The 24,979-nt window shown below is 44.5% G+C and overlaps 2 protein-coding genes across 9 annotated transcripts in view; one reads left to right on the top strand and one right to left on the bottom strand.

Annotated features, from left to right (window-relative positions):
* The window catches only part of KIF24 (kinesin family member 24), a 61,039-nt gene extending 38,077 nt beyond the window's left edge, over positions 1 to 22,962 (top strand). For 4 of the 6 annotated variants that reach the window (XM_068552097.1, XM_068552094.1, XM_068552095.1 and 1 more), the window contains 7 exons: positions 4,282 to 4,403; positions 5,234 to 5,339; positions 11,751 to 11,822; positions 13,546 to 13,655; positions 17,404 to 19,608; positions 20,998 to 21,091; positions 21,622 to 22,962. In XM_068552097.1, the coding sequence (XP_068408198.1) occupies positions 4,282 to 4,403; positions 5,234 to 5,339; positions 11,751 to 11,822; positions 13,546 to 13,655; positions 17,404 to 19,608; positions 20,998 to 21,091; positions 21,622 to 21,762 (2,850 nt within the window). In that variant the 3' untranslated portion in view covers positions 21,763 to 22,962. Of the gene's footprint in view, positions 1 to 4,281; positions 4,404 to 5,233; positions 5,340 to 11,750; positions 11,823 to 13,545; positions 13,656 to 17,403; positions 19,609 to 20,997; positions 21,092 to 21,408; positions 21,600 to 21,621 lie in introns of those variants that run through there. The other 2 variants (XM_068552092.1, XM_068552096.1) reach the window with 2 other exon arrangements.
* A 640-nt stretch (positions 22,963 to 23,602) lies between these two features.
* Positions 23,603 to 24,979, bottom strand: part of UBAP1 (ubiquitin associated protein 1) — a 62,646-nt gene continuing 61,269 nt past the window's right edge. For all 3 annotated transcript variants that reach the window (XM_068552098.1, XM_068552100.1, XM_068552099.1), the window contains one exon: positions 23,603 to 24,740. In XM_068552098.1, coding sequence (XP_068408199.1) covers positions 24,600 to 24,740 — 141 coding nt within the window. In that variant the 3' untranslated portion in view covers positions 23,603 to 24,599. The remainder of the gene's footprint in view (positions 24,741 to 24,979) is intronic.

Raw genomic sequence — 24,979 nt, 5'->3', positions numbered from 1 at the left:
CTCAGGCATGGCTACTTGTTACCTGCCTGCACAACTGGCAGCTTCATTTTTCACACAGGATTCTCCTTCCTCCAAGAAGTTTCTCCTTCCAGGTGTATTTTATTACCTGGTCTTACCAATGCAGGGACCAGGACTTCCCTGCCTTTACAGAGGACTCACTGATGCTTCCAGATTTGGAATCAAGGTTTTGCTTGTCAGGCAAATGATGGGCATTTTTTCCCTTGTAGAGGTTTTTGGGCTTTTAAGGCATTCCTACAGACATTTCATGTACTTGTAGGTATCCATTCCTGAACTTCTAATAAATCTGTTTCGTGTTTTAACATTGCCTTGGCTGTAGTTGGTAGCAGAGACCCACAGAGTAAGAGCTTCCCCTAGATAAGCCTCAGTTGTATGCCGGTGATAGAGACTTAGTCTATACACAGTGCCTATCCTACTGAAGTGCTCATAGCCTGTCTTTGGCATTTGTGCAGGAAGCTTAGTGATTTAAAGTCTGGATGGAGCTGGGTCCCAGTGCCGTGTGTCCTTGAGCACATCCTTTACCTTTCTGAACCCGAAATATGTGGATGTTAGAATACGATTGGGTTGTGTGACAGAGAAGGAAATGAGATAATATACATATAATGCTTACTGTGATGCTAGTTAAATTTGTCACGTCTATTATTCTTATTAATAAGTCCCTGAATATTTCCCAGTGCCACAGAATTCCATAGTTGTCTCCACTTTCTATTGTAGCAGGTCCGCATTTTACTACTCACATAACATGATTTGTCTAAAGCAGCAGTCCCCAACCTTTTTGGCACCAGGGACCGCTTTCATGGAAGACAGTTTTTCCATGGATTGGGGGAGGGTGAGGGGAGGATGGTTCAGGTGATAATGCATAATGTGAGTGATGGGGAGCGGCAGATGAAGCTTCGCTTCCTGCTGTGCGGATCCTAGTTCCCTGACCAAGGATCGAAGCCATGCCCCCTGCACTGGAAGCATGGAGTCTTAATCACTGGACCACCAGGGAAGTCCCTACGTTTTTTAAAAGAAATAGTTTAAGTTTTGGAAGTTTACACAAAGATGTTAGTTCTTGGGACTTCCCTTGTGGCACAGTGGTTAAGAATCCGCCTGCCAGTGCAGGGGACACGGGTTCGATCCCTGGTCCAGGAAGATCCCACATGCTGCGGAGCAACTAAGCCCGTGTGCCACAACTACCGAGCCTGCGCTCTAGAGCCCGCGAGCCAGAACTACTGAAGCCTGCGCGCCTAGAGCACGTGCTCCGCAACAAGAGAAGCCACTGCAGTGAGAAGCCCGCACACTGCAACAAAGGTAGCCCCTGCTCACTGCAACTAGAGAAAGCCCGCACCCAGCAACGAAGACCCAACACAGCCAAAAATAAATAAATACATTAAAAGAAAAAAAAGATGTTAGTTCTTTAGTATATTTTCTTTAATTAATATTTATTGAGAACTTATGATGTGCCAATCGTAGTACTAAGTGCTTTACATACTACGTATTATCTCTTTTTAGGTCCTCAAAAGTAACCTATGAAATTACCATTTTATAGATAAGAAACTGAGGCCCTGAAAAGTTAAGTGATTTGTAAAAGTTCTCACATTGCAAAAGTTTAAACAACGGTATTGTCAGAGCTGGCATGTAAACCCAGACAGTCTAACTTCAGATTTTACTCTTAACTGCTACACTTGAGTTGTATATCATTTACAGAAGTCTATCTAATGATCTTCACAGACTGCCTCATTTTTACTCCTCAGAGCTCAGCTGCTTTATACCACAGTTTCTGAAAAACATGGTGATTGCAGACTGTTACTGAAGCTGAGGAAACTGGACCATGGACCAGAAATTCCTTCATGTCTTCTCTAAAAGGCATTTAGTCAGGAAAAGTCACCTCAACATGTTAGATTTTCTGAGACACACTCACAGGTATCTAGTACATCATGGCACAATGAAAAGCCAAGTATAAAACTCTATAATAGAACCTCAGAAGACAGTCTTTCTTGACTCCCCTGGGGATGAACCACAAGGTCACCCCTTGAGCTTCCTGTCAGTATCCACAGTTCCTGACTAGGTATGGCCTTGAGGCCTCTCTGAGCTCTCATCAGATTCCAGCAGAAGTAGCGTCATTGATTACATGTGGCAGAGGGTACCTGGCTTCCCTAGCCTGACCATATTCTGCCTATGTGACCTTGGATAAGCCACTTAACTTCTCTGTGATCGTTTCTTCATCCATCAAGCATATTGCTTACACAATTCACAAATGTGGGCATTTAAAAGATCTCCCCTGTCTCTTCATGGGGTTTGTAAAAGACATATATATATACATATATATATATATATATATCAAAAGAGCTGTGAGACCCCTAAAACCCTGGGAGGAAATGCACCAGAATCTTGTTAACTCTGGGGTTATGGAAGGTATATATTTTCTTCTTTATATTTTTCCTGTATTTTCTAAGTTTTCCCCAGTAAGCATGTCTTTCTTTTCTAATGAAAAAGAAGTTTGATAAAAAAGACTAATACAAATCTAAAATAATCCCTCATCATTGCATTGTAATCTATGAAAGTATGAAATCAGAGTGATAGAGAGAGGCCAGGATGAGGAAGTGCATTTAAACTAGATGGTTCATGGGAATTCTCTGGCATTCCAGTGGTTAGGACTTTGTGCTTTCACTGCAGTGGCCCCGGGTTCAATACCTGGCCGGGGAACTAAGATCCGGCAAGCCTTGAAGCGAGGCATGGATGGATGGATGGATGGATGGATGGATAGATAGATTGATAGATAGATAGATAGATAGATAGATAGATAGGCAGACAAACTAGATGGTTCAGTCATAGATCTGGCCTTAAGTGACCTAGCCAGCATCCAGGTTTAGTTATCAGTGCTTTTTTTTTGGGGGGGGGGCAGTTGCCACACCCAGTATAAGGGATTACTGTTCTAATTCTTCTGATTTCTGATTAGCAGCAACATGCTATCCATGCAGTTGATAATCCAGTTTTGTAAATTAACTATTTCTGCTCTTTACAAAAGGATTCATCAGATAGTCCCTTTAAGCTTTTAGCAAGCTATTTACAAAATGAGTGCATTTAAAATTTGATTCTAAATTTGATTCTAAAATACAATTCTGAATCTCACTGATAATATTTAGAGACATAACTATTGCTTAGGCCATGGAGGAATTTATTATTAGTTAGTTAATTTTTTTAAAAGTACCTACCCCTGTTTGTTAAGATATTTTATGGACTATTGTTGAAGGTTTGACTCTGTCAACTTTTGGACTCTTAATCTGGAAACTGTAGCTATGTTCAATATGATAAAAATTAAACTTCTGAGAGATTGAGAAAAAAATTAGATAGGACTTTCTTAGTCTAATTCACTGCAAAATAGATGAATTTGTCCTAAGTGCCCCACAGTGTAGTAGAAACTACATGGGCTTTGGAATCAGACATACTAGATGTGGAATTTGGTTCTGCCACAAAACAGCTGTTTGTGAGCAAATCAACCTTTGAATTTATTCCTCAGCTGTAAATTGGGCATAATAATCATACTCACCTCACCTTAGGCTACTGTGAGGATTCTGTCAAATATTTTTAAAGTTCTTCACCTTTTTGATTCTCAGTAATCAACACTCCCCCAAATCAGGGCAGGATATTCTTATATGGCTGTGTTTTCAGTGGCTTGAGGCCATTCCTGAGGCGTCACCTCTTCTCCCCCATTCCTTTGTGGCCAGAGGGACCCAAGTTAGCCTTTACTCCCATTTGGAGGGGCAGTGGTCTCAAGGGAAATCATGGGCTCATGGCAATTGTGATAACTCATCACTTCCATGTTCCCACACATCAGTCCTGGTCTCCTTTATGACTGCATCGTGGTGGAACAGGTGGATGTGATCATTCATTCTGTGATGCACATTTCTGTCCTTTGCTTCGGTTACTACGACAGATGGGTATTATGGGACCTTACTTTGGAGCCAAGTTATGCCCTGGGGATTTTAGTCAGGATAAATCCATCAAAGATATTAAAAAGAGTATATGAGATCAAGAAGTAAATTAGCTCTTGAGCTATTGAATGTTCTCCCCCAAGATTAGTATTCCACATTGTTTTCATTGCTGTTGGGTACTTATCCTGTATGATTTAGAGTTTAGGCAGCTTTCCTCATGGAGGGAAAAGACTGCAGTCTACTGACAAAGCTATATGTCTGGTCTCTACTGCTCTCAGCCAACTCTTAGGAGCCAGAGGGCTTTGTTTACTCCTTGCAGAAGTCACCCTGTGGATTTTATTTTCAGGTGATCTTGAAGGGCAGCAAGGAGCGCAGTACTGGGGCCACTGGAGTTAATGCAGACTCCTCCCGCTCTCATGCTATTATCCAAATTCAGATCAAAGATTCAGCCAAGAGGACATTTGGCAGGTGAGCTGGAAATACACAGAGAATTGCATTGTGTGCCTTTCCCTAATGTGACTTTGAAATATGTGTTGTCAACAATAGGACATCCTGCCACTGTGGAGTTCTTTATTTCAGGGATACACAGTAGAGTTATTAGCTCTGAAATAAATCATTATACTAAAGTGCCATGAGTTGATTAACCATGAAGTAATGACCTATTGTTGGTCAACCCTAAGTTATTAAAAGGGACATTGATTGCTTCTAACGTGAAAAACAGTATCAGCAGAGGAATAGTAGGAAATGCATCTCAGAGAGCTTACAGGCAAAAAAATAAAAAATAAAATAAAAAAGAAAGAAAGAAAATTAATCCATCCTTCCTGAAAGAAGCCATACGACAACTGGGTACATTCATTGCCTCTCTGGTGCTATCTTAGCAAACTCTGCCACAGTGATGGATGAACCTATCTCACCTCTGAGTAATGAGTCTTTTTTTTTTTTTTGCGGGGAGTGGGGGTTTGCTGGAAAGCAGCCCACGGAAGTTTCTATTTAATTATCTAAGTGGTCACCTAAGTGATTTGCATTGTGGTCATTTAGCCTTATGGGGAGAATGTTTAATTAATTTCAGTCATACTTTCTCACAAATGATTAAAACCAACAGAAGGGTCTAAGTGAACAGTGCCAGCAGTAACTGACAGATTAGAATCTTGCAATACTTTTGGAAAGCTGACAGTAATATCTTTTACTTTCCTGAGGATGGGTCAGTGTTGATTTCTTCCTGGGGTCACAAAATGCTGGCTGATGTAAAAATAAACCAAAGCCCCAAAGAAGTCATCCCTGCTGTGTCTTTTCTCTAGGATCTCTTTTGTTGACTTGGCTGGCAGTGAAAGAGCAGCAGATGCCAGAGACTCAGATAGACAGACAAAGATGGAAGGTGCGGAAATAAACCAGAGTCTTCTGGCTGTAAGTTGTTCAAAACCTTTAATCTAAAAATCATTCTTGAGAGATTTTGCCCCTCTTTACATGCAGCCAAAGTAGGTGAGGGTGGGGTGGAATAAGGCAGTGGAATTCCAAGGTTGGAGACGGAGATGAAGGTTGCCCAATCAGATTCTCGGCAGTTCTAGACAACTCTTCCTTCTCTCCCTGCCTTCTCTTCCTCTGGTCAATCCCTGACAATTAGGAACAGAGAAGTATTTCTGCAGTTGCTTGAATGGTTAACTTAGGTACACTTTCTCCCTCTCATCAAGTCTTTTTTTTTTTTTTTTTTTTTTGAATCTACTGATTTTTTTTTTTTAATTTTATAGCTACTTTATTTATTTATTTATTTTTATTTTATTTTTTTGGCTGTGTTGGGTCTTCGGTTCGTGCGAGGGCTTTCTCTAGTTGCAGCAAGCGGGGGCCACTCTTCATCGCGGTGCGGGGACCGCTCTTCATCGCAGTGCGCGGGCCTTTCACTATCGCGGCCCCTCCCGTTGCGGGGCACAGGCTCCAGACGCGCAGGCTCAGTAGTTGTGGCTCACGGGCCCAGCTGCTCCGTGGCATGTGGGATCTTCCCAGACCAGGGCTCGAACCCGTGTCCCCTGCATTGGCAGGCGGATTCTCAACGACCGCGCCACCAGGGAAGCCCTCATCAAGTCTTAAAATTATTTTTTCAAACATATAATAGTAGAATAAATAGTATAATGATCTCCCAAATACTTGTCCCCCAGCTTCAACATACGAAAAATCTAACCAACCCTTTCCTTCCCCTGGTTGGATTATTTTAAAACAAATCCTGTCGTCATGTCATTTCTTCCACAAATATTTACTGATGTATTTCAGAGATAAGGACTCTTATTTTTTAATATAACATAATACCATTGCATACCTAAAGAAATAATTATTTAATGATACCTGTTATCCAGTAAGTGTTATAATTTTACCAGTTGACCCATAAATGTCATTTTACAGTTGATTTATTCAAATCAAGATACAAACAAGATCCTCGGATTGCTTTTGGTTGATATTCCTCTTTCATGCCATATCAGTTCTTCCCCTCTCTCTCTCTTTTTTTAATATTAATGTATTTGTTGAAGAAAACTCAGTCACTTGACCTGTGAGATTTCCCACATTCTGGATTAGGCTGACTGCATCCCATGTTGATGTTTAACATGGTACTCTATCCTCTATTTTCTATAAAGTGGTTAAGATTTATATTTGTGCTGTCCAAAATGGTAGCCACTAAGCCACATGTGGCTATTGGGTACTTGAAATGTGGCTAGTCTGAATTGAGATGTGCTCTAAGTGTAAATTACACATTGAAGCATATAAAATATCATTAATATTTTTTCATACTGATTACATGCCAAAATATTATTGGATGTGTCAGATTAACTAAAATATATAATTAAGATTGTATATTTAATATACAGTTAAGATTATATGTTTAATATAATATATAATTTCATCTGTTTTATTTCTTTTTATTTTTTTCTCTCTCTCTTTTTTTATTGGGGTATAGTTGTCTTACAATGTTGTGTTAGTTTCTACTGTACAGCAAAATCAAGTAGAGTTCCCTGTGCTATACAGCAGGTTCTTATTAGTTATCTATTTTATACATATTAGTTGTATTTCTTTTTAATATGGTTTTATTTCTTTTTAATATGGCTATTATAATAAAATTACATATATGGTTTGTATTTGCGGCTCACATATTTTGATTGGGAAAATGCTGATCTAGAGGCTTGATCAGATTTAAGTTCTGTTTTTTTGGCAAGAATAATTCATGAGTAGTTCTTAGACTTTCTATAGGAACACAGCAGGAGGTACAGAATGTCTGATTATCTCTTTTTGTGATTTTGAAGTGTTATCAGTCTAATTCCTCCATTACTATGTTTCCCGTCAACCTTTTTCACCTTATGGTTTTAGCAGCTGTCAGTGAGCATTATTACCTTTATCCATTGCTTCATTAGAGATTCCAAAATGGTGATATTCTAATTCTAATATTCCTTCTGTATTTATTAACTGGAAAGAACTTTCCCACAACTATCTGATTATCCTGAAATATAATTCATACAATGGAGGCAAGATAAATGCTTGATTTTTTGCCTTCACTCACCAGTTTTCAGAACGAGTTGATGTCCTGGTAACCTAAATATGACCATGAGTTTGTTGTTGTTGTTGTTTATTTTTTTGTTTGTTTTCATATTATTATAAATTCATTGTCATCTTTTTTTTTCTTCTTCTTCTTCTTAAATTACACATTTTTGGCCAGTGGGAGTCTTTTCAAGTATGTTCCTACTAGTCCCTGGCTTTCTGGTATGACAAGATGTTGTAGGCTCATCTTGTACATTTTTTTCCCCAGACCTTGAATCAGCCATTTCTTCAACAAGCCTTGGTTTTAGAGGGAAATGGTATTTAGAGACCATTTAGAGTGCTAGTGGTACTTACTACCACTGTTAGTCCTCGCTTCTAGGCCTTTTTGGTGGACAGAGCTTGGAAATAGGTTTTTTTTTTTTTTTTTGGCTGCATTGGGTCTTTGTTGCTGTGCGCGGCTTTCTCTAGTTGCGTCGAGCGGGGGCTACTCTTCGTTGCGCAGCTGGGGCTCTAGGCACGTGGGCTTCAGTACTTGTGGCTTGTGGGCTCCAGAGTGCAGGCTCAGCAACCGTGGCGCACGGGGTCAGCCGCTCCCTGGCATGTGGGATCCTCCTGGACCAGGGCTCGAACCCGTGTCCCCTGCATTGGCAGGCGGATTCCTAACCACTGCGCCACCAGGGAAGCCCTAGTTTTTTGTTTTGTTTTGTTTTTTTTAACTTTGGGTTTATTTATTTATTTGTTTACTTATGTATGTATGTATGTATGTATGACTGTGTTGGGTCTTCGTTTCTGTGCGAGGGCTTTCTCTAGTTGCGGCAAGCGGGGGCCACTCTTCATCGCGGTGCGCGGGCCTCTCACTATCGCGGCCTCTCTTGTTGCGGAGCACAGGCTCCAGACGCGCTGGCTCAGTAATTGTGGCTCACGGGCCTAGTTGCTCCGCGGCATGTGGGATCTTCCCAGACCAGGGCTCGAACCCGTGTCCCCTGCGTTGGCAGGCAGATTCTCAACCACTGCGCCACCAAGGAAGGCCCGTAGTTTTTTTTTTTTTTTAAAGGTAAAAGTATATCAGGGATTCACACTAATAAATTAATTCAAAATTAAGACTACAGGATTTTTGCTTAACTTTTTAAAATTTATATTTCTCTCCCTTTTCTCTGATGCTAAAATTCTTAGTTCCTAACAACATTAATATAATTTATTTTCTCTACTTCAATATATATGTATACCAAAATCATGTTAATATTACTCATAATATGATTAATGAATTCAGATTAAGATTTCTTTGCAGTTTCCTTTTTACCCTTAAATTGTATCCCACTAGGGATGTACAGTCATAATAGTGTGTTGCAAAGTCACTTGAAATAATTCTTCTCTGTGTGTTTAAGCTTACCGATTTTGTATTGAGTTAAAGTTATAAAATAAGCCACATTCAGAAAAGTCTAGTGTTCTTCCCTATCCTCTCAATCCTGTTACCTCCCTCCCCTTAGATAACGATTTTCTACCAATATATATGTTTGTATTCACCCCTTTCTCAGGAGGAAAAAAAAAAGGTAGCATACTGTACTTTAGCACACTTTACTTTTTTCACTTAACAGTATCCTGGAGCTCACTCCATGGCTGTGTACAGAGACCCTCATTCCTTCTTATAGATGCATAGTCCTGTCTTGTGCCCCTCCACAGTATTTAAGTCCTTTTGATCAGAACTGAAATCTCCAGCTTGACACATTATTTCCAGGCCTCATGAGGGATAAATTGGGAGGCTGAGAGGTGAGAGAATCAGCATCTTTTTGTTATTGTTTAAAAATTTTGAATAATTTTAGATTTTAAAAAAGTTACAGAAATAAACATGTAGCATTCCTTCACCCAGCCTTCCTAATGTTAACATCTTACATAACTATAGTAATCTAAATCAGGAAATGAACATTGATATAATACTATTAACTATCTACAGACCTTGTTTGAATTTCATCAGTAGTCCCACTAATGTTCTTTTTCGGGTCCAGGATTCTATGTTACATTTAGTTATCATGGGTCTGTAGTCTCCTCAGTTTTTGTCAATGTTGACCTTAACACCTTTGAAGAATGCTGGCAAGTTATTTTGCAGAATGTCTCTGAATTTGGGTTTGTGTAATATTTTCTCATTATTAGATTGAGATAATGAATTTTTAGCAAGAATACCACAGAAGTTGTACGCTTCTCAGTGTATCGTATCAGTCAATATGTCTTATTACTGGTGATGTTAAACTTGATCACTGAGTTAAGGTGGTTTGTGCTAGGTTACTCCACTGTAAAGTTATGATTATTCCCTTTGTAATAAGTATCTTATGGAGAGATACTTTGAAACTATGCAAATATCCTGTTTACATCACACTTTTGCTGCCTAATTTTAGTATCCATTGATGATTCTTACCTGCAACAATTATTACTGTGGTGTTTACCTGATGAGATTTTCTATGTTCATCATTCTACATTAATTAGTTAGAATGCTGCTGTAAGAAAGAGCTGTTTTTTCTCTTTAATTTATTTATTTGGTTATTTAGTTATAATAGTAAATGGATATTTCTTTTATTTGCTAAATTAGAATCCATTTCTATCATTATTTATTTCCTTGCTCAAATTATCCCAGATGGCCATTGGGAGTTCTTTCAAGTTGGTTTCTGTATCCTTTTGACATGCCCCCATCATTTTTTGAGCAGCTCCTTGCCTTTTGGTACTATAAGATGTCACACACTCTTCCCTGCCCTAGCCCTGGAATCAACCATTTCTCCAAGGAGCCCCAGAACCAATATATTTGAGCACGTACTATATGCTAGTCAGTTTACTCTTCATAACAAAGCAGGTTCTCTTATTCCCACTTTATAGATCAGGATTCTGAAGCTCAGGTTAAGTGAATTGGCCAAGGGTCCACAGCCTCTAGCTAGAAATCTTTGATTCTCATATTTAAATTTATGGTCCAGGAATTAACCAAGAAACCTGAGAAGTACCTGTGAAGTTGGAGAACCCTTTGGGGCTTGACTGTGTCTATCTCACATGGGCGATAGCATGTAAAGGGGCCTGAGAACAAGCCTTATAGAATAGGATCAAAATCTTGTGCTTTGTGAGGTGCACAAAGGTGCCCCTTCTTTCCTGGGTCTTTCCCTTGGTTTTCCCTTAGAGTTTAGTAAAGTCTACTTTCCATTCTGATTCAAGGCTAAAGGGACCCAAAGGCTCATAGAGATTGATAGCCACACTTGGATTTGAGTACATAAGGGGCAGGTGTAACTCAGGGACCAGGTTTGGGTACCTGCTCGTCCCTTCTAGAGAATCTTCCCAGTGCTAAAGTTTGGGGATATTGGACTGATTTGTAATGAAAGAGGAAATTCCCTTACACCTTCTTGTAACCCGGCAGCTTCTTAGATAGAGAGGGGTTAGTTGTGGGCACCTGTAGCTGCTGCCAAGAACAGCCACAGCAGATTCTCAAAGCTAATTACCTGTTCTCGGTGAACTCCCAGAGCTGGCACTGCCAAGGGATTCCTTCCATTCTTTTCCCTCCCTTTCTTCTCATTTACTGCCGCTTAGCGGAGATGCAGGACTCAGAAATAGAAGATCTCTCCTCCCTGATCCTGTCCTGCCAACCCCTGCTCTTTCTGATGGGCATGTTGCCCCTAGAGATCTACATATGCAGGTTTCTGCTAGCACTAGTGATGTCCAACGAGCACTTCTTTGAGGGGCTCTGCCCAGGAGCAAGTGACATGCCCTTGCCTTTGGGCCACAGTCCTTCCTTTTTTTTAAATGAGGAGGTAGACCTAGATGATTTCTCAGTTCCTTCCCAGCTCTGACTCTAGAATTTCTCCTGTCCCATCCAGACAACTTGAATCTGCACTTGAGTCCTTACCTATAGGTGTGCATGTGTGAGCAGGGAGGCGGGGGAGTAGTATAGGTATTTTTGCTATTGAAGTGCATCTTGTAGTTGGGAAGAGTGTGAGAAGAGGAGAGAAAGGGAGCTGGCAAGCCAGAACTGCCACCACATAAGCTGGACTCTGGGACCTGTGGGAATGTCCCTGAGTTTGTCTGTTCTACGCTATCAGGGCTAATTCTAGGATCACAGCCTTTAAATTGGGGGGCCCTTAACTAGGCACAGCTAGCACAGGATGATGTTTCCCAGTCTAGCTTGATTTTTCTTGTTGAACAAGAAACTACCACGGCATTTTGACTTCCTTTTGGGAATTGCATGACTGTGATTTATTTAAGAAAAATCTGATCTGTTATTCTCACTTTGCATGGGATATTTGATGTGCTTATTATTCTACCGCTTTGCAGCTGAAGGAATGTATCCGTGCATTGGATCAGGAACACACTCACACTCCCTTCAGGCAAAGCAAATTAACTCAGGTAAAGTTATATATGAGCTTTGAGTTCTGGTTCACTCACGTGTTCCTTCTTCCATTCATTTATTCCTTCAGCAGAGCATCCACTGCCAGCAAGGCGTGATGCTACCTGGAGTCGGGGGGGGGGGCGGGGGGAGGGGGAAGGGAGGGGGCAGAGAGAGGAGGGGGAGGAGTCACGTTCCTTCCAGGAGCTCTCAGTCTTGGAGAAGAAAGGGGCATCCTCAGGCAGGGATACCTGCAGTACGAAGCAGCCAGGCTCCCTGCGGGGCAGCAGTGGTCACCATCCAACAGCTTTCTGCTTATTTCTAATGTAAAGAAACCTTGTTGATTTAGTGGAGTCTCTGAGCCTTTGAAGGGGATGGTAGTACAGCTGTACTTGGTGCTTCCTTAGTTGTAAGACTTAGACCAGTGTTTGAAGACAAAAAATAATGGCTGCAGTTAAAAAGAATGAGCTAGATTTTTGACATGTCCTGACGGGAAAGATGACTAAGATCTATAGTTTAAAAATATGAAATGAGAAGAAAAAACTACACAGAAATTATGCATATGTTAGCTGATTATTTTGAGTGGTAGAACCATAGGTAATTTTTTTCTTCCATTTTTCTGTCACGAAAATGTGCTTCTTTATTAATGGGAAACGCCAATAAGTGCGCATCTGTAATGGCTGCGGAAGAGTGGCCCACGGAGGGGTCTGCCTAGGTACGAACAGCTGTGAAGACAGTTATGGGCGCCCCTGGTTCCCTTCTGCACCAAGTCCTGTGCACAGTAGGGACAGACTAGGTAGAAGGCAGTCTAGGTGAGGATCTTTGTGTTCTGGGAGAGGTTTTCACCCTGTGCAGCTAGACCAGCAGCTCCACAGGACCTGGGGCAGAACCTATAATAACATAGCTCCTTACTAGTCAGAATTGGGTTAGATTGTTTCTTCTCAGACATGATTTCAACCAGGGATCCAGGAAACCCTTCTTATAGGTGGTTAGTCCTGATTCTGACATTGGCTTTGTTATTTTTCAAAACATGTCCTCCATCCCCAGAAATTGTGTCCTATTTAATTAAAACAATAATTCCACACATGGATCCACTTACAGAATAACATACCTTTTTCACTCAAACATAAGTTTTAGATCTTTCCAGGTACCTAATATACATAATTATCTTTTATGGTTGTATGCAGTTTACAATTATTTAGTTTGTTACCTGTTTATAGAGTTGTAGATTTTCCACATTTTACTATTATAATAAGGTAATGAATATCCTGTGTATACTTTTTTTTTTTGGATCAATTGAGCAATTATTATCTCTTTAGGATAAAGTCCTGGAAGCGTGATTGCCAAACCAAGAGTGTGAACATTTTTTACCAAGTTTTTACCATATTGCCAAACTGCCCTCCCAAAGGCATGTACCAATTCATGCTACACGGTATACGGGCAGTGTAGCAGGGTACAAGAGCGCCCTTTCCCTAGACCCTCACCAGAGCAGGGTAGTATGAGTCTTAATCTTAATCTTATAGGTGCAAAAATTTTAGTTTTTTAAAATGGTTTGTTTGCATTTCTTTGATTAGTGGTGAAGTGAGTACCTTTTGTTTATTGACTGTTTGTGTTTCTCCTTTTGTGAATTACCTTTTTGTAGAAGGGGGTGAGGGTGACTGTGGCCCAGTGTCCTGCACACAGTAAGTAGTCAGTAGGCCCTTGGTTAGTTGACTTCATTGACCTGCCTTCTGTTTCAAACAGGTTCTGAAGGACTCTTTCATTGGCAATGCCAAAACCTGCATGATTGCCAACATCTCGCCAAGCCATGTGGCCACCGAACACACTCTGAATACCTTGCGCTATGCTGACCGGTGAGTCCCCCTCAGGTGGCAGGTCGTGTGTGTATGTGTGTGTGATACACACACAAGGATCTGACCTTGAGCTCCACAAGCCTGTTCTTGGGGCAATAATCCTACTGCCAGGGGAATGTGCAATTGGTCATTTGGAGAATGTGACCTAGCAGGCCCTGCCATTTTACGAGTGTGAATGTGACAAGAGGAAGGTGACAAGTTCCCTTGTTTAGGAGACAACTCCATCAATGGCTTTTTTTTTTTTTTTTCCGGCTGCGCTGCGCGGCATGTGGGATCTTAGTTCCCCAACCAGGGATCAAACCCGCATCCCCTGCATTCGAAGCGTGGAGTCTTAACCACTGGACTGCCAGGGAATTCCCCATCAATGGTGTTTAAATGGCTAGCGGGAGATGAAATATTTCTCCAGAGTGGAAGGCTTAGTGAGGTTTTCTTCCTGCTAGCCTCAGCTCTAATTATTAGGGATAGAATACCTATTACTTGTCAAGGCAGAAGTACTCAGAGCTGTGTAGGTCCAGAAGAGACCAACCTTGTGTTATAGAAGGAGAAACTGAGGCCCAGAAAAGGGTGGAAACTTTAAAAGGGCTCATTGGGAGTTGGTGGCAGAACTAGCACCTCTTACTGCCAGGTCAGGGCTCTAGTGACTTTGGTATCTGCCAGGGTCCCTCCCATCTCTGACCCTGGGGTCACGTGTCTCCTACACGTGTGAAAATGCTCTCATTACCATTCTTTCCTCTGGCTGCTTTGCTGCTGGCCCTGTCTTACAACACCTCCTCTTCAGTCTCCCAAGAAGCCATCTCCAAAGTTAACAAACTATTTGAGGGGAACCTGGTTTTTTTTTTTAATTACTGTTGAAGAATCTTTAGTATCCATGGCATTTTATAAACTCATTGGGAAGGAAAGATAAGCTACCATCTAAGTTCCGTGAGAACAGGAACCTTATCTTTTTCTCCACTGTATCTCTCCTGCCCAGACAGTACTTGGTACCTAGTAGATGTGTAATAAATATTTGTGAATGAAAGGAGGAGCTCCTTCTGGGCTTGAGGGCTTGTGTGAGGTTCTCTGTGTACCTTATCTCGTTTACATAGGAGAGATCATTTACAAAGTGGCTACCAGAGTGGACTCTGGAGTTAGACTATCTGGGCCAATAACCTGCCTCTGCCACTAGCTAGCTGAGTGGTCTTGGACAAATTTGCAACTTCTCTGGGCCCCAGTTTCCTTAATGTGAACAGGGATAATGATAGCACCTATCTCGTATAACAGTTATGTGGAATCACTGATGCGATATGTTTGAAGGGCTTAGCACCACACCTGGCAGATAGTGAGCACTCATTATATGTTAACTTTAACAATAGTAATATTACAGGCATACTGTGGAGATATTGCAGGTTTGGTTCCAGACCACCACGACAGATCAAAGATCACAGTAAAGTGATTTAAAAAAAACCAATATACATACCTTAATTTAAAAATAATGCTGTTGGAAAAATGGCACCAATAGACTTGCTCTATGCAGGGTTGCTACCAACCTTCAATTTGTTAAAAAAAAAAAAAAAAAAAGCACTATCCACAAAGCAAAGCACAATAAAATGAAGTATGCCTATAACAAGTCCCCCAAATAAGTTTCCTCGAGGAGGTTTTCTTGTTGCATGGTTTCCTAATGCCAGCACCCTAGCACTACTAGAAGACAGTGAAGACTGAGATCAGATAGAAGACATGGGATGATCCAAAATTGTTCCCCAAAAACCAGTATGGCTTCAAGTTCTTTCCCCCCATGTATCCATTACCCAGCTTCAACAATTATTAACCCTAAGTCAATCTTGTTTCATAACCCCGTTCACTCCCCAAATCACAGACATATCAAGTACTTGAAGTAAGAACATCATTAAGGAGCAGAGAACAAGACTTTCCTCTCAGTGCCTCAGTAAAGGAAGATGAAAGTAACCCTTTCTCAGAGGGGATGTATTGAGTACGACTGAGAAATTATTTGAAATAATTTTGGTTAAAAAGCAGAATAAGTATAATAGAAATAATCTCTTCCATTTAAAGCAGTCTGACAAATTATTGAAAATAAATATGAAAGTCATTTGTTTTATGTGTTTAAATTAATTGTTGGTAACAATCCATACACACACAGGATGAGGATGATTTTATTGCTTATTTAAAATTTTCCTCTCATTTAAAATTTTCATCTCTGCACATACTAGAAGAATGTTGCTAAATAGTCCAAAAATAAAGTTCCAGCTGGACCCCTAACAGGTGTATCAGAAGAGAACTCAGTAACAGGAGTGATTTTGGTAAAAGGTAGAGTACACTGGAAGCATTTAGCATCAATGACCAAATTACCTGTAAGATTTCTTCCGGCACCCTCAGGCTTCTAGAATTATTTACTATGACTGCTAGGAGGAAATTTTGGTGTTTCTCTTTTAACAAAACTAATAGCTCAGATTTTTATAACAGGAAGTAATTTGGAACCATCTAGACTTGCTGTGGGACCTCTCAACCCATTCCGTGGATGTGTGCCCTACTGCAATACCTCAGCAAAGGCCCAAGGACACAATTCATGTGTCTTTAGTCTCATCCTGTGTCTCTTTGCTTACTGTGTTATCTGCTTGCCTTGCCTCTCAGACCTAAAAGGAAGATTTAAGTCAAGTCTCAGTGTCAGGTTTACTATCTTGGTTTTCAGTAATGGCCAGAGGGGTCATTTGGCTACTATTGAGTGGATTAAAATCAAAACAATGGAAAAGACATTTTCTGGGAGCTCCCAGGCAGAAGTACTGCTCCCTCCTAGGGGATTTCAACACAGAATCTACGAACAAACCACTGGAGAGTCACATTTTACTTGATGTCTCCTTGTAAATCCAAATTCTTACACTGTTTGTATTTTGTTTTAGGTATCACAGAGTGAGAGACTCTGATCTTGGCAACTGAATCCTAGCAGAGACTTAATTCTGGATTTTTCCATGCTCTCTAAAATTCCCTTGTAAAATAGAGCATGTTTCTCTATTTCTCTATCTAGGGTGCGATTTTGCCTCCTAGGGGACATTTGGCAATGTCTGGAGACAATTTTGATTGTTGTGACTGGGGAGAAATGCGCATCTCGGGTAGAAGCCAAGGAGGTTGCTAAACACTCCACAGGACAGCTCCCCACAACACAGAATTATCTGACCCCAAACACCACTAGTGCTAAGGTTGAGAAACCCTGTGAATAGACAGGTCATTTTTCCCTTAATGGAATTAGCACAAGCCTGCTTATTTCCAGAGGGCTTTTGCTTCTTGAAGTGCCCAGCAGGTTCGAGGGAACTCATTTTCTCAGAGAAGCCTGAAAGGAGGTGGTTGCAGGGAAAAGACTCTGATCATGGAAGAGTGGGTAAGGGGTAGACACTAGGCTCCTGAGTTGGCCGATCTTCAGGAAGCGTGGCGTGGGCCCTGCGTGGGCATAGTTCTGAGACTAGCTCCTCTGGCCTGGCCCTCACATGGGACTGTGGTATTTCCAAAACTCTCCTGATCATGGAATATTGGATGCACACTACTATCCTGAGAGAAGACACTGGTCTTCTTTGTTCAGGTAAAGAGAGGTATTTCATGCTGAAATAGAATCTCCCCATTTCCTCCAGTTCTCTCCCAGATAAAAAAGTAATTCCCAGTCCTTGTAATAGTTTTCTTTGGTTTTTGTTTTCCCTGAAAGCTATAGGAAAGAAGTTACAGAACATGCAAGAATGCACATTTAACGTAAAATGGTCGTTTACAGGGTCAAAGAACTAAAGAAAGGCATTAAATGTTGCACTTCAGCTAGCAGTCGAAATCGAACATCTGGAAACTCTTCTCCAAAACGAATTCAGAGCTCTCCTGTGGCCCTGCCAGGGGACAAGTGTTCTCCCAAAAAAGTCAAGCTGGGGCTCCAACAGTCGCTCACAGTGGCACCTGGCTCCACGAGAACGAAGGCCCATCCTCTGGCCAGTCACCCAGCCAATATCCCTTTTGCTTCTGTACCTAAGGTTCCTGGTAAAAGGGGTGGCTCTAGAGGGAGTCCTCCCCAAGAGTGGGTCATTCAAACTAGCTCCATCAAAGGAACCATGCGGTCTGGACATTTAGCCAAAAAAAGGGCAGAAGAATCAGCTGCATTATGCTCTGAGAAAAATCCAATCGGCAACAAAACTGCCCTCGGGTGGGGAAGCAGGGCCCCTGGCCCAGGAGGAGAAGCAGTCCGTGGTAAGCTGCCCTCCCGGTGCAAGAAAGCGCAGACTGTGCAGCCAGTGCAAAAGCAGCTTGTGTCACGAGTTGAGCTCTCCTTTGGCAACGTCCACCACTTAGTCGAGTACAGTCAGGGCAGCAAGGGGGGCACACCTACCAGGCCTGCCTCTGAAGCTTGGACAAACATCCCTCTGCATCAGAAGGAGAGGGAGGAACATTTGCGCTTTTATCACCAGCAGTTCCAGCAGCCACCTCTCCTCCAGCAGAAGTTAAAGTACCAGCCACTGGAAAGGTTTTTATGCCAGTCCCGGCCTCCAGAGGGGCAGCTCCAGAATGACACCCCTCCTCCCTTCCATTCTTGTTGTGAGAGCCATGATGGAGCCCAAGCTGAGGACCTTGATGACAGCGATTTCAGTGAAGATTCTTTTTCACATGTCTCCTGTCAGAGGACCGCAAAGCAGGGAAACACCCTGGAGAATAGCGAAGGCTCGTTCTTCCTTCATCAGAGGGAGCAAGGTCCTGAGGAGCAGGTAGCCGAAAGGCGGCAGAGTCTGTTTTTCAGCCCCAGGACAGAAGGTGACGAGAAGGGTCTAACTGGAAGCTGGATGTACTCCAGGGACCCCGCAAGCCACAGGATAGCACTTGATCACGGCCGCAGCCCAAGTCAGGTGCCCTTGGACTGGAGCAGAGAGGAGGACGCTACCTCCTCAGGGCCTCCTCCCAGAGAAAACCTGGCAGAGAAGCCTTACTGCTCACAGGTGGGCTTTGTGTATAACCAGAAAAGGGGTGGCAGCCCAGCCTTTGACCTCAGACAGGATGCCTTCAAAAATGAGGCTCCTCGGCAGGCTGAGGGCAGCTCACCATCCCTGGAGGAAGATGGCTGCACTTTCTCACTATCCCACGTCACAGTTCCTGGATCCCCAGACCAAAGAGACACAGTGAGCACACCTCTGAGAGAAGTCAGTGAAGGTAGCCCAACTGTGGCGACCAGAACAACGAAAAACAGTAACCCTTTCCAAGGAGAAGACTCTAGAGGGGAATTAGGCACATGCTCTGAGCATGCTTCTGGACTGATGGCTTCCCTCTCCGTGTCTCTCCTGAAGAGCCCGGACGATGAGGGCTCTCCCCACTTGGAGCAGTCGGCCCAGGATGGAGCTGCGCACAGTCTAGTGGCAGCAGACACAGGGGGGCCAGCTGTGGGCCACACAGTGTCATCTGGTGATCAAGAGGCAGACCTGCCAATGTCTTCAACAACTGAGCACCTGTGGCTCTCATCATCCCCCCCCGACAGTAAGCCTGGGGGTGATCTTCCAGCTCTGTCCCTGTCACCCATCCATCAGCACCCACCTGACAAGCTGCCCAACAGGGAGGCTGACCTGGGGGAGCCCTGTCAGAGCAGAGAGACTGCACTCTTCTCCCAGCGGCACTATGATGGCGATGCTGAGACAGAGCTGGGCTGCTCCCAGGGTTTCCCAGAAAAACCCTTCCTCACCATACATACTGGGGGACCCCACTCTGGGCCTACACTCACCCCCCAAGCAGGAAGTAGTGATGTGGCCGGCCAGCCCTGGGCCCAGGAGAGAAAGCACCTGGCAGGGCTTGGCTGGCAGGAGCTGGGTTTGTCCACAGACCCCATCAAGCTGTCTTGCTACAATGAGGACATCGCGTGGCTCAAATGCAGGCCAATCCCAAGGTACTTAGCAAGGCTAGGCTCTCCCAAGACTGCCAGGACACTCCGTCAGCCCGTCCTGGGGCACGCACAGTAAGTTGAACTTTCCTACCTAGACTTGAGCCCCTTTGGCACCCCTACTCCCACTACAGCTGAATGTTTTGTCTGTTCTGGGAATGGCTGTGGTTGGCTCAGAGAAAGGCTTTTTGTCCACCTTTTCAAGGGAGCCTGCCTAGATGCATCTGACATGAACAGCAGGAATAAAATGTACTGGAGCAGGCCTGCCAGGTAGGGTAGGTGGGATGTGAATGAAAGAAGCTTGGGAAAGCTGAGATATGAGTGAAAGAAGGGAGGATCTGACCCTATAAGCAAGCCTAAGACCTATGGTGAGATCAGAATCCTCTTCTTCATTCTGTTGGGTCTGTGTTCCTGGAAGTGCTCCCCAGGGACACAGCAGCAGCAGCAGCCTTGTGACCCCAGAGCCAAGGCAGGCTGGTCACCTTCCAAGATGGTGAAGGTAAAAAACAGGGGCTGGTGATTTGTGCTGCCTCTCCCAAAGGAGGCTGTGGATGGTACAGCAGAATGAGAGAGCCTTTGAGAATGTGAGAGGAAGGAGGGGAAGAGGTCTAGCAGGGTCGGAGGCCCAGAAGCAGGAAGGCAGGGCAGCCCTATGGGAACAGATGCTTCCTATGTGAGGCTGCGGTCCTCTGCTAGGGCTCCTGACACCTGGGCAGACGGTCTGCCAGCTGCTCGCTGGGGCTCAGGCCTGGGCCGTGGGCGAAGAGAAGGGCGTGTAGGGATGTGCAGCTGAGGAGCCCACCTCTACAAGGTGGACAGTCTTGCTGTTTCCGTGGTCTCTATCCATCAGTGGAGTCTGACACAGTTAGGTCTAATAACCCTGTAGATGTTTCTAAATTTGGGGATCAGAGGATGGGGGGATGGTCAGTGGTAACCTAGAGGTTGGTCACAAGCTAGGGAAGATAACATGCTGAGCCCAGAGGTTTTATCAGCTGGATTCTTCTGACAGAAGGCAGATCCTCCAGCTTCTAGCTCAAACCCCCTTGCTTTGGTCCCTTAACTCCCCAAAGAAAGTAGAAATCACAGCAGGCTAGGTGGCAGGCTCTACCTTGTGCCAAGTGTGCCAGCTGCAGTGGCACAGGCTTGAGCTTTCTTGCAGGGAAGATGTGGGCAGCTCCTGCGGAGGAGAAGCAGCATCCAGCCCTGTGCCTCAGGGTACCTGGGGAGGCAGGGGGCAGCTCCAGAAGCCCATCTCTTCCCAGAATCTCATTTGTACTCAGCCCCTTGACAAGGCCTGAAAAGAACGGGTGAGGGGGCAGGAGGTGGTGGTGAGCTGGTTCTGGTCGAAGCCTCGACCTCTTTGGGCAGAAGCAGCTCCTGGCCTGGAAATGGAGCTCACTTCCAGAAAGCTGCCCAGGAGAGACGAGAGGCCCAGAGGATCACAGCATCCCCTCTGGTTCCCAGGCAGGTACTCATCCGAGCACACCAGGAACAGCTGGATGAAATGGCCAAGCTGGGCTTCAAGGAGGAGACCCTGATGAGCCAGCTGGCTCCTAATGTAAGTGGTCTTGGCTGGACCCTCAGGGGTTGCTGGGAATTAGCCTGCAGCTAGTTTGACAGTCATCCTTTTCTGCTGTAGTTGTGTGTGCAGAAAGGGTCTGCTGTCACACTCTAACCTTGCTGAGGCCTTGGACCTGCTCTTGCCACCCCTCTGAGTTGGCTTGAGGGCGTGCAAGGACAGGTGGGAGATGGTGCTACACTCCCCATTCCCAGGCCAAGATGCTTCCAGCCTCTGTTCTTTGCTGTTCTGCCCTCCTAGTGGCTTGTCGGTGCCCCTCCCTGTGATGGTAACAGTGACTTACTTGCCTTATGCAGACCAGAGGTACTTCTACGAAACCACCCTTCTGCCCTGCAAAATACCTCTCTGCGTAGAGAAGTGGTCCCACCCTGTGCCATGGTGACTGTCCTGCAGATTTTCCAGCTGGAGGAAGGGCCTGGGCTCTGAAATCTTCATACAAGAGAAGGGACTAGAAAAGCTGATCTGGCAGCAACAGCAAAAGCTCCACTTGTCCTTTGTTTCCTTTCCAGGATTTTGAAGATTTTGTGACCCAGTTAGATGAAATCATGGCTCTGAAGTCCAAGTGCATCCAGAGTCTGAGGAGCCAGCTGCAGCTATACCTGGCCTGCCACAGGCCAGCTGCGGCCCCTGAGAGGACAGCGGTGTCTTAGAGCAAGATCCAGTATGTGGTGGCTGGGCTCTCGAGCTGGAGGGGCCTCTGCCAGGTCCCCCTACAGATATCAGAACCCACTCCCTGGTCCTGCCCACGCTGGCCTCTTCCTAGCCACACGTGGCCTTGGCTGGGTCCCAGCTCCTCTCTCAGGGCCAAGCATCTGTCCCTCAATTCTAAGCACAGGAGTATCTGTAAGGAAGGACAGATCAGCCTGAAAAACTTAATAGGCCCCTCCCTTTTCTTTGGGGCTGGAGGAGGATTTGCCTTTACTGACCCCTTGTCTGTGGAAACACAGGTCTAATAACCCTGTAGATGTTTCTAAATTTGGGGATCAGTGGATGGGGGGATGGTCAGTGGTAACCTAGAGGTTGTGTTGAGGTCACAAGCTAGGGAAGATAACATGCTGAGCCCAGAGGTTTTATCAGCTGGATTCTGTGCCTTTCTCCAGGACTTGGTCAAAAACGAAAACATTGGTGCTAGTGGGGCAAGGGAGGGTGAGCTCTGCCCCATCAGCCCTTGGAGATTGATTTGGGACTTCAGTTAGCTTTTGAAAATGTAAAATGAATAAACCTTGATTTGATGTCTTTAACAGCAGCAGATGTGGGACAGGCTTTATGCTTCCAGTTCCCCTCCCTCCCCGCAATCCAGTATTTAGACAGAAGAGGGTGCTCGCGTCACTGCATTATTCTTTCCCAATCTCTACCTTTTGTCGGGACCATCCACCTGCGTCATGCTCCTGGCTCCTGTCTGTGAATCCTCCCCCCCACGCTCCCTCACAGAATAGTGGAAGAGCTGCAGTATCTCAGGCAAGTCTATCTCCTAGCCTCACCCTCATCCAGGACTGCCCTGGCCATCTACTCCCCCCTCAATGGCCTGTGTTCAGGGTCTTGGCACTGAGTGCTCTGGTCAGTAGTCTGAGGCTCTAAAGCAGTTCTACACACATACACGCACACCTTCATGTGAGTTCTTTCTGTATCTTTTTAGCAGAAAGAAGCTTAAGAAATACCAAGTGGCCTCCAGGTGGCCCATCACTTAACCAAGGCCACCCTGGATCAAGTTGAAATTCATGTCAAAGCCCTTGGCCCTGACACCATTTTAGTATGAAACTTTGATTTCCTACAGGTAAAGGATAACTTTTACAGGTTTTAAAAGAAGGGTTTAATTAATTTTAAAGGCCAGAAGAGGGGCTTTCTGAGACAATGGCCATGCCTGATCTGACCACCAGAGGGCAGCCTCTTTCCAGCGTGGTGCTTCCCAGCCCAAAGGTTCTGTACGCCCTCCTCACGTGATCACTAAAAAAAATTAGAGACCCATCCAAGCTAAGAGCACAAGAGGGACTGTGGGACAGTATTAAGTATAAGGACAAGAAGCTCTAGGGATAAATCTAGTGCCGTCAGATACATCAGCACTGAGAGCTAGTAAAGCAGTCTGAATCCCAGTCCTGCCTGTGGAACACATAATCATGCATGATGCTGCTCAGAGGACAAGGGGCTTGTTCCTCATTTCTGAGTGATCCCCCTGAAGGCCCAGCCTGTCTCACCACCAGTCAGTCTTGCAGGAAGGCATATGTCTATGTCCTTGACCCAGAGACTGGGCTAGGTCAAGTTTAAACAGACCCTTGTCTACACCTGCCTTTACAAACGTAAAACCAGGGCAGACTGGGGGGGCCAGCTCCTGGGTCCCATGGGCCTAAGAGTTGGAAGAAAGTACTGAAATGACAGAAAATGGTTAGCTCCTGTTCCACCCCCAGCAAATCCCTTTACCACTCACTCACCTCCACCCTGCAGTAAAACAGTCCTTGGCAATAAAGAAGTTATCACAGCAGGATATACCTTTTAGATTTTTATTAGTAGTTCTCTCTGAAGAATCAAAATAGTTAGCAAATTACTTTAGATTCATCAAGACTGTATATCCTTTGTATTTAGATCTTTAATGATGTACAACATAATACAAAACAAACCAAAGAGACTGATTTCTATGACTAGGTGTTATTCATTGTGTCATCCTAGAGCAAGGGGCTGGAGGGAGAGGCTGTTCTCCAGGGAGAACTGAGGTGGAGTTAGTGCTGGGTGACTAAATCACAGCCTCTTTCTTCCCCACTTGATGTGCTGGGAAGGGGCCAATGATTTCTTAAACTGACAACTGTTTTCTAGAGCAGGGGGCTCTAAAATCTTGGGTAGCAGAAGACTGTGGTCCAAACCAGGCCAAAAGAAACAGGCTGGGGCAAGGAAGTATGGTAACTGCCTGGCAGAAAAGGCAAACTCAGGGCCCCAAGGGGAAAAGGGCATTCTTTGCACCTCAGAGACATTGCAGAACCAGTGTAACACTAAGTGACATCGTTAAAAGGGGAAAAAACCAAAACCCTGGAAGAACCTTTCAATTGCACTCAACTTGGATTAGAGGTCAGTCCACCCTTGCAGAGAAGGGAAACATCTAGCCCCAAAGCAGCACTGAGTCTGGCCCTCCCACCTCCTTCTCCCCAACTCCTTTTGGCAGCTAGCTGGGCCAGGTTTCGGCTGAGGCCATACAGACCCCAGAAAGACCAGAGAAGTCTCTCTGGATGGCCAAGGTGGGAAGGACACTTCTCAGAATACAAATACTTTTACTATGGAAGGAGCCAGGACAGTTCTGGGGGCATTTGCATGCCCAAATCTTCCCCACTTTCTCCCCAGCTCAGGACCTAGGCTCATAGAGACTTGGCAAGCACAGTCTCTACACCTGACCTTCCACCCCCAAAAGAAAATCCGGAAGTGTGCCCATTCTTCCCCACAGGTAATCTCCTCAGGGCCTTCGGCAGCGGGGGGCTCCGTGGCAGGGCCTAGGCAGGGCCTGGTCTCAGCTGGCTCCGGCCCGAGCCATGAGGTCTTCCAAAGCATTGTCCTGGTCATTGTTGTGTAATAGCAGAACTTCCTTAATATCTTTCAGTTCAAAGCCCATTTCCTTAAATTTGCTCATTAACTGAAGAAACTCCATCATCTAAGGGAAATAAGAGAATACAGACTCAAGAAAGGGGTCCAGCCACACAGCACAGCTGAGTGGAGGAATATGTGTGTAAGGGGGCTGCTGGGGGGAGCGTTCTTTGCCAGAGCCTCATGAGCCTCTGTGAGGTCCCCTAGCAAGCAGAGGAGGGCCGTAGAGGAAGCGAGGCCGTGGAGGAAGACAGGTTGATACCACGGCCAATCGTCCATCAGGAGCCATGCCCAGTCCCAAACCTT

Source organism: Eschrichtius robustus, chromosome 10 (genome assembly GCF_028021215.1).
Source record: "Eschrichtius robustus isolate mEscRob2 chromosome 10, mEscRob2.pri, whole genome shotgun sequence".
In the NCBI taxonomy this organism is placed as follows: Eukaryota; Metazoa; Chordata; class Mammalia; order Artiodactyla; family Eschrichtiidae; genus Eschrichtius; species Eschrichtius robustus.
The sequence above is the reverse complement of the archived record's forward strand: the minus strand, read 5'-3'. Positions and strand labels throughout refer to the sequence as shown.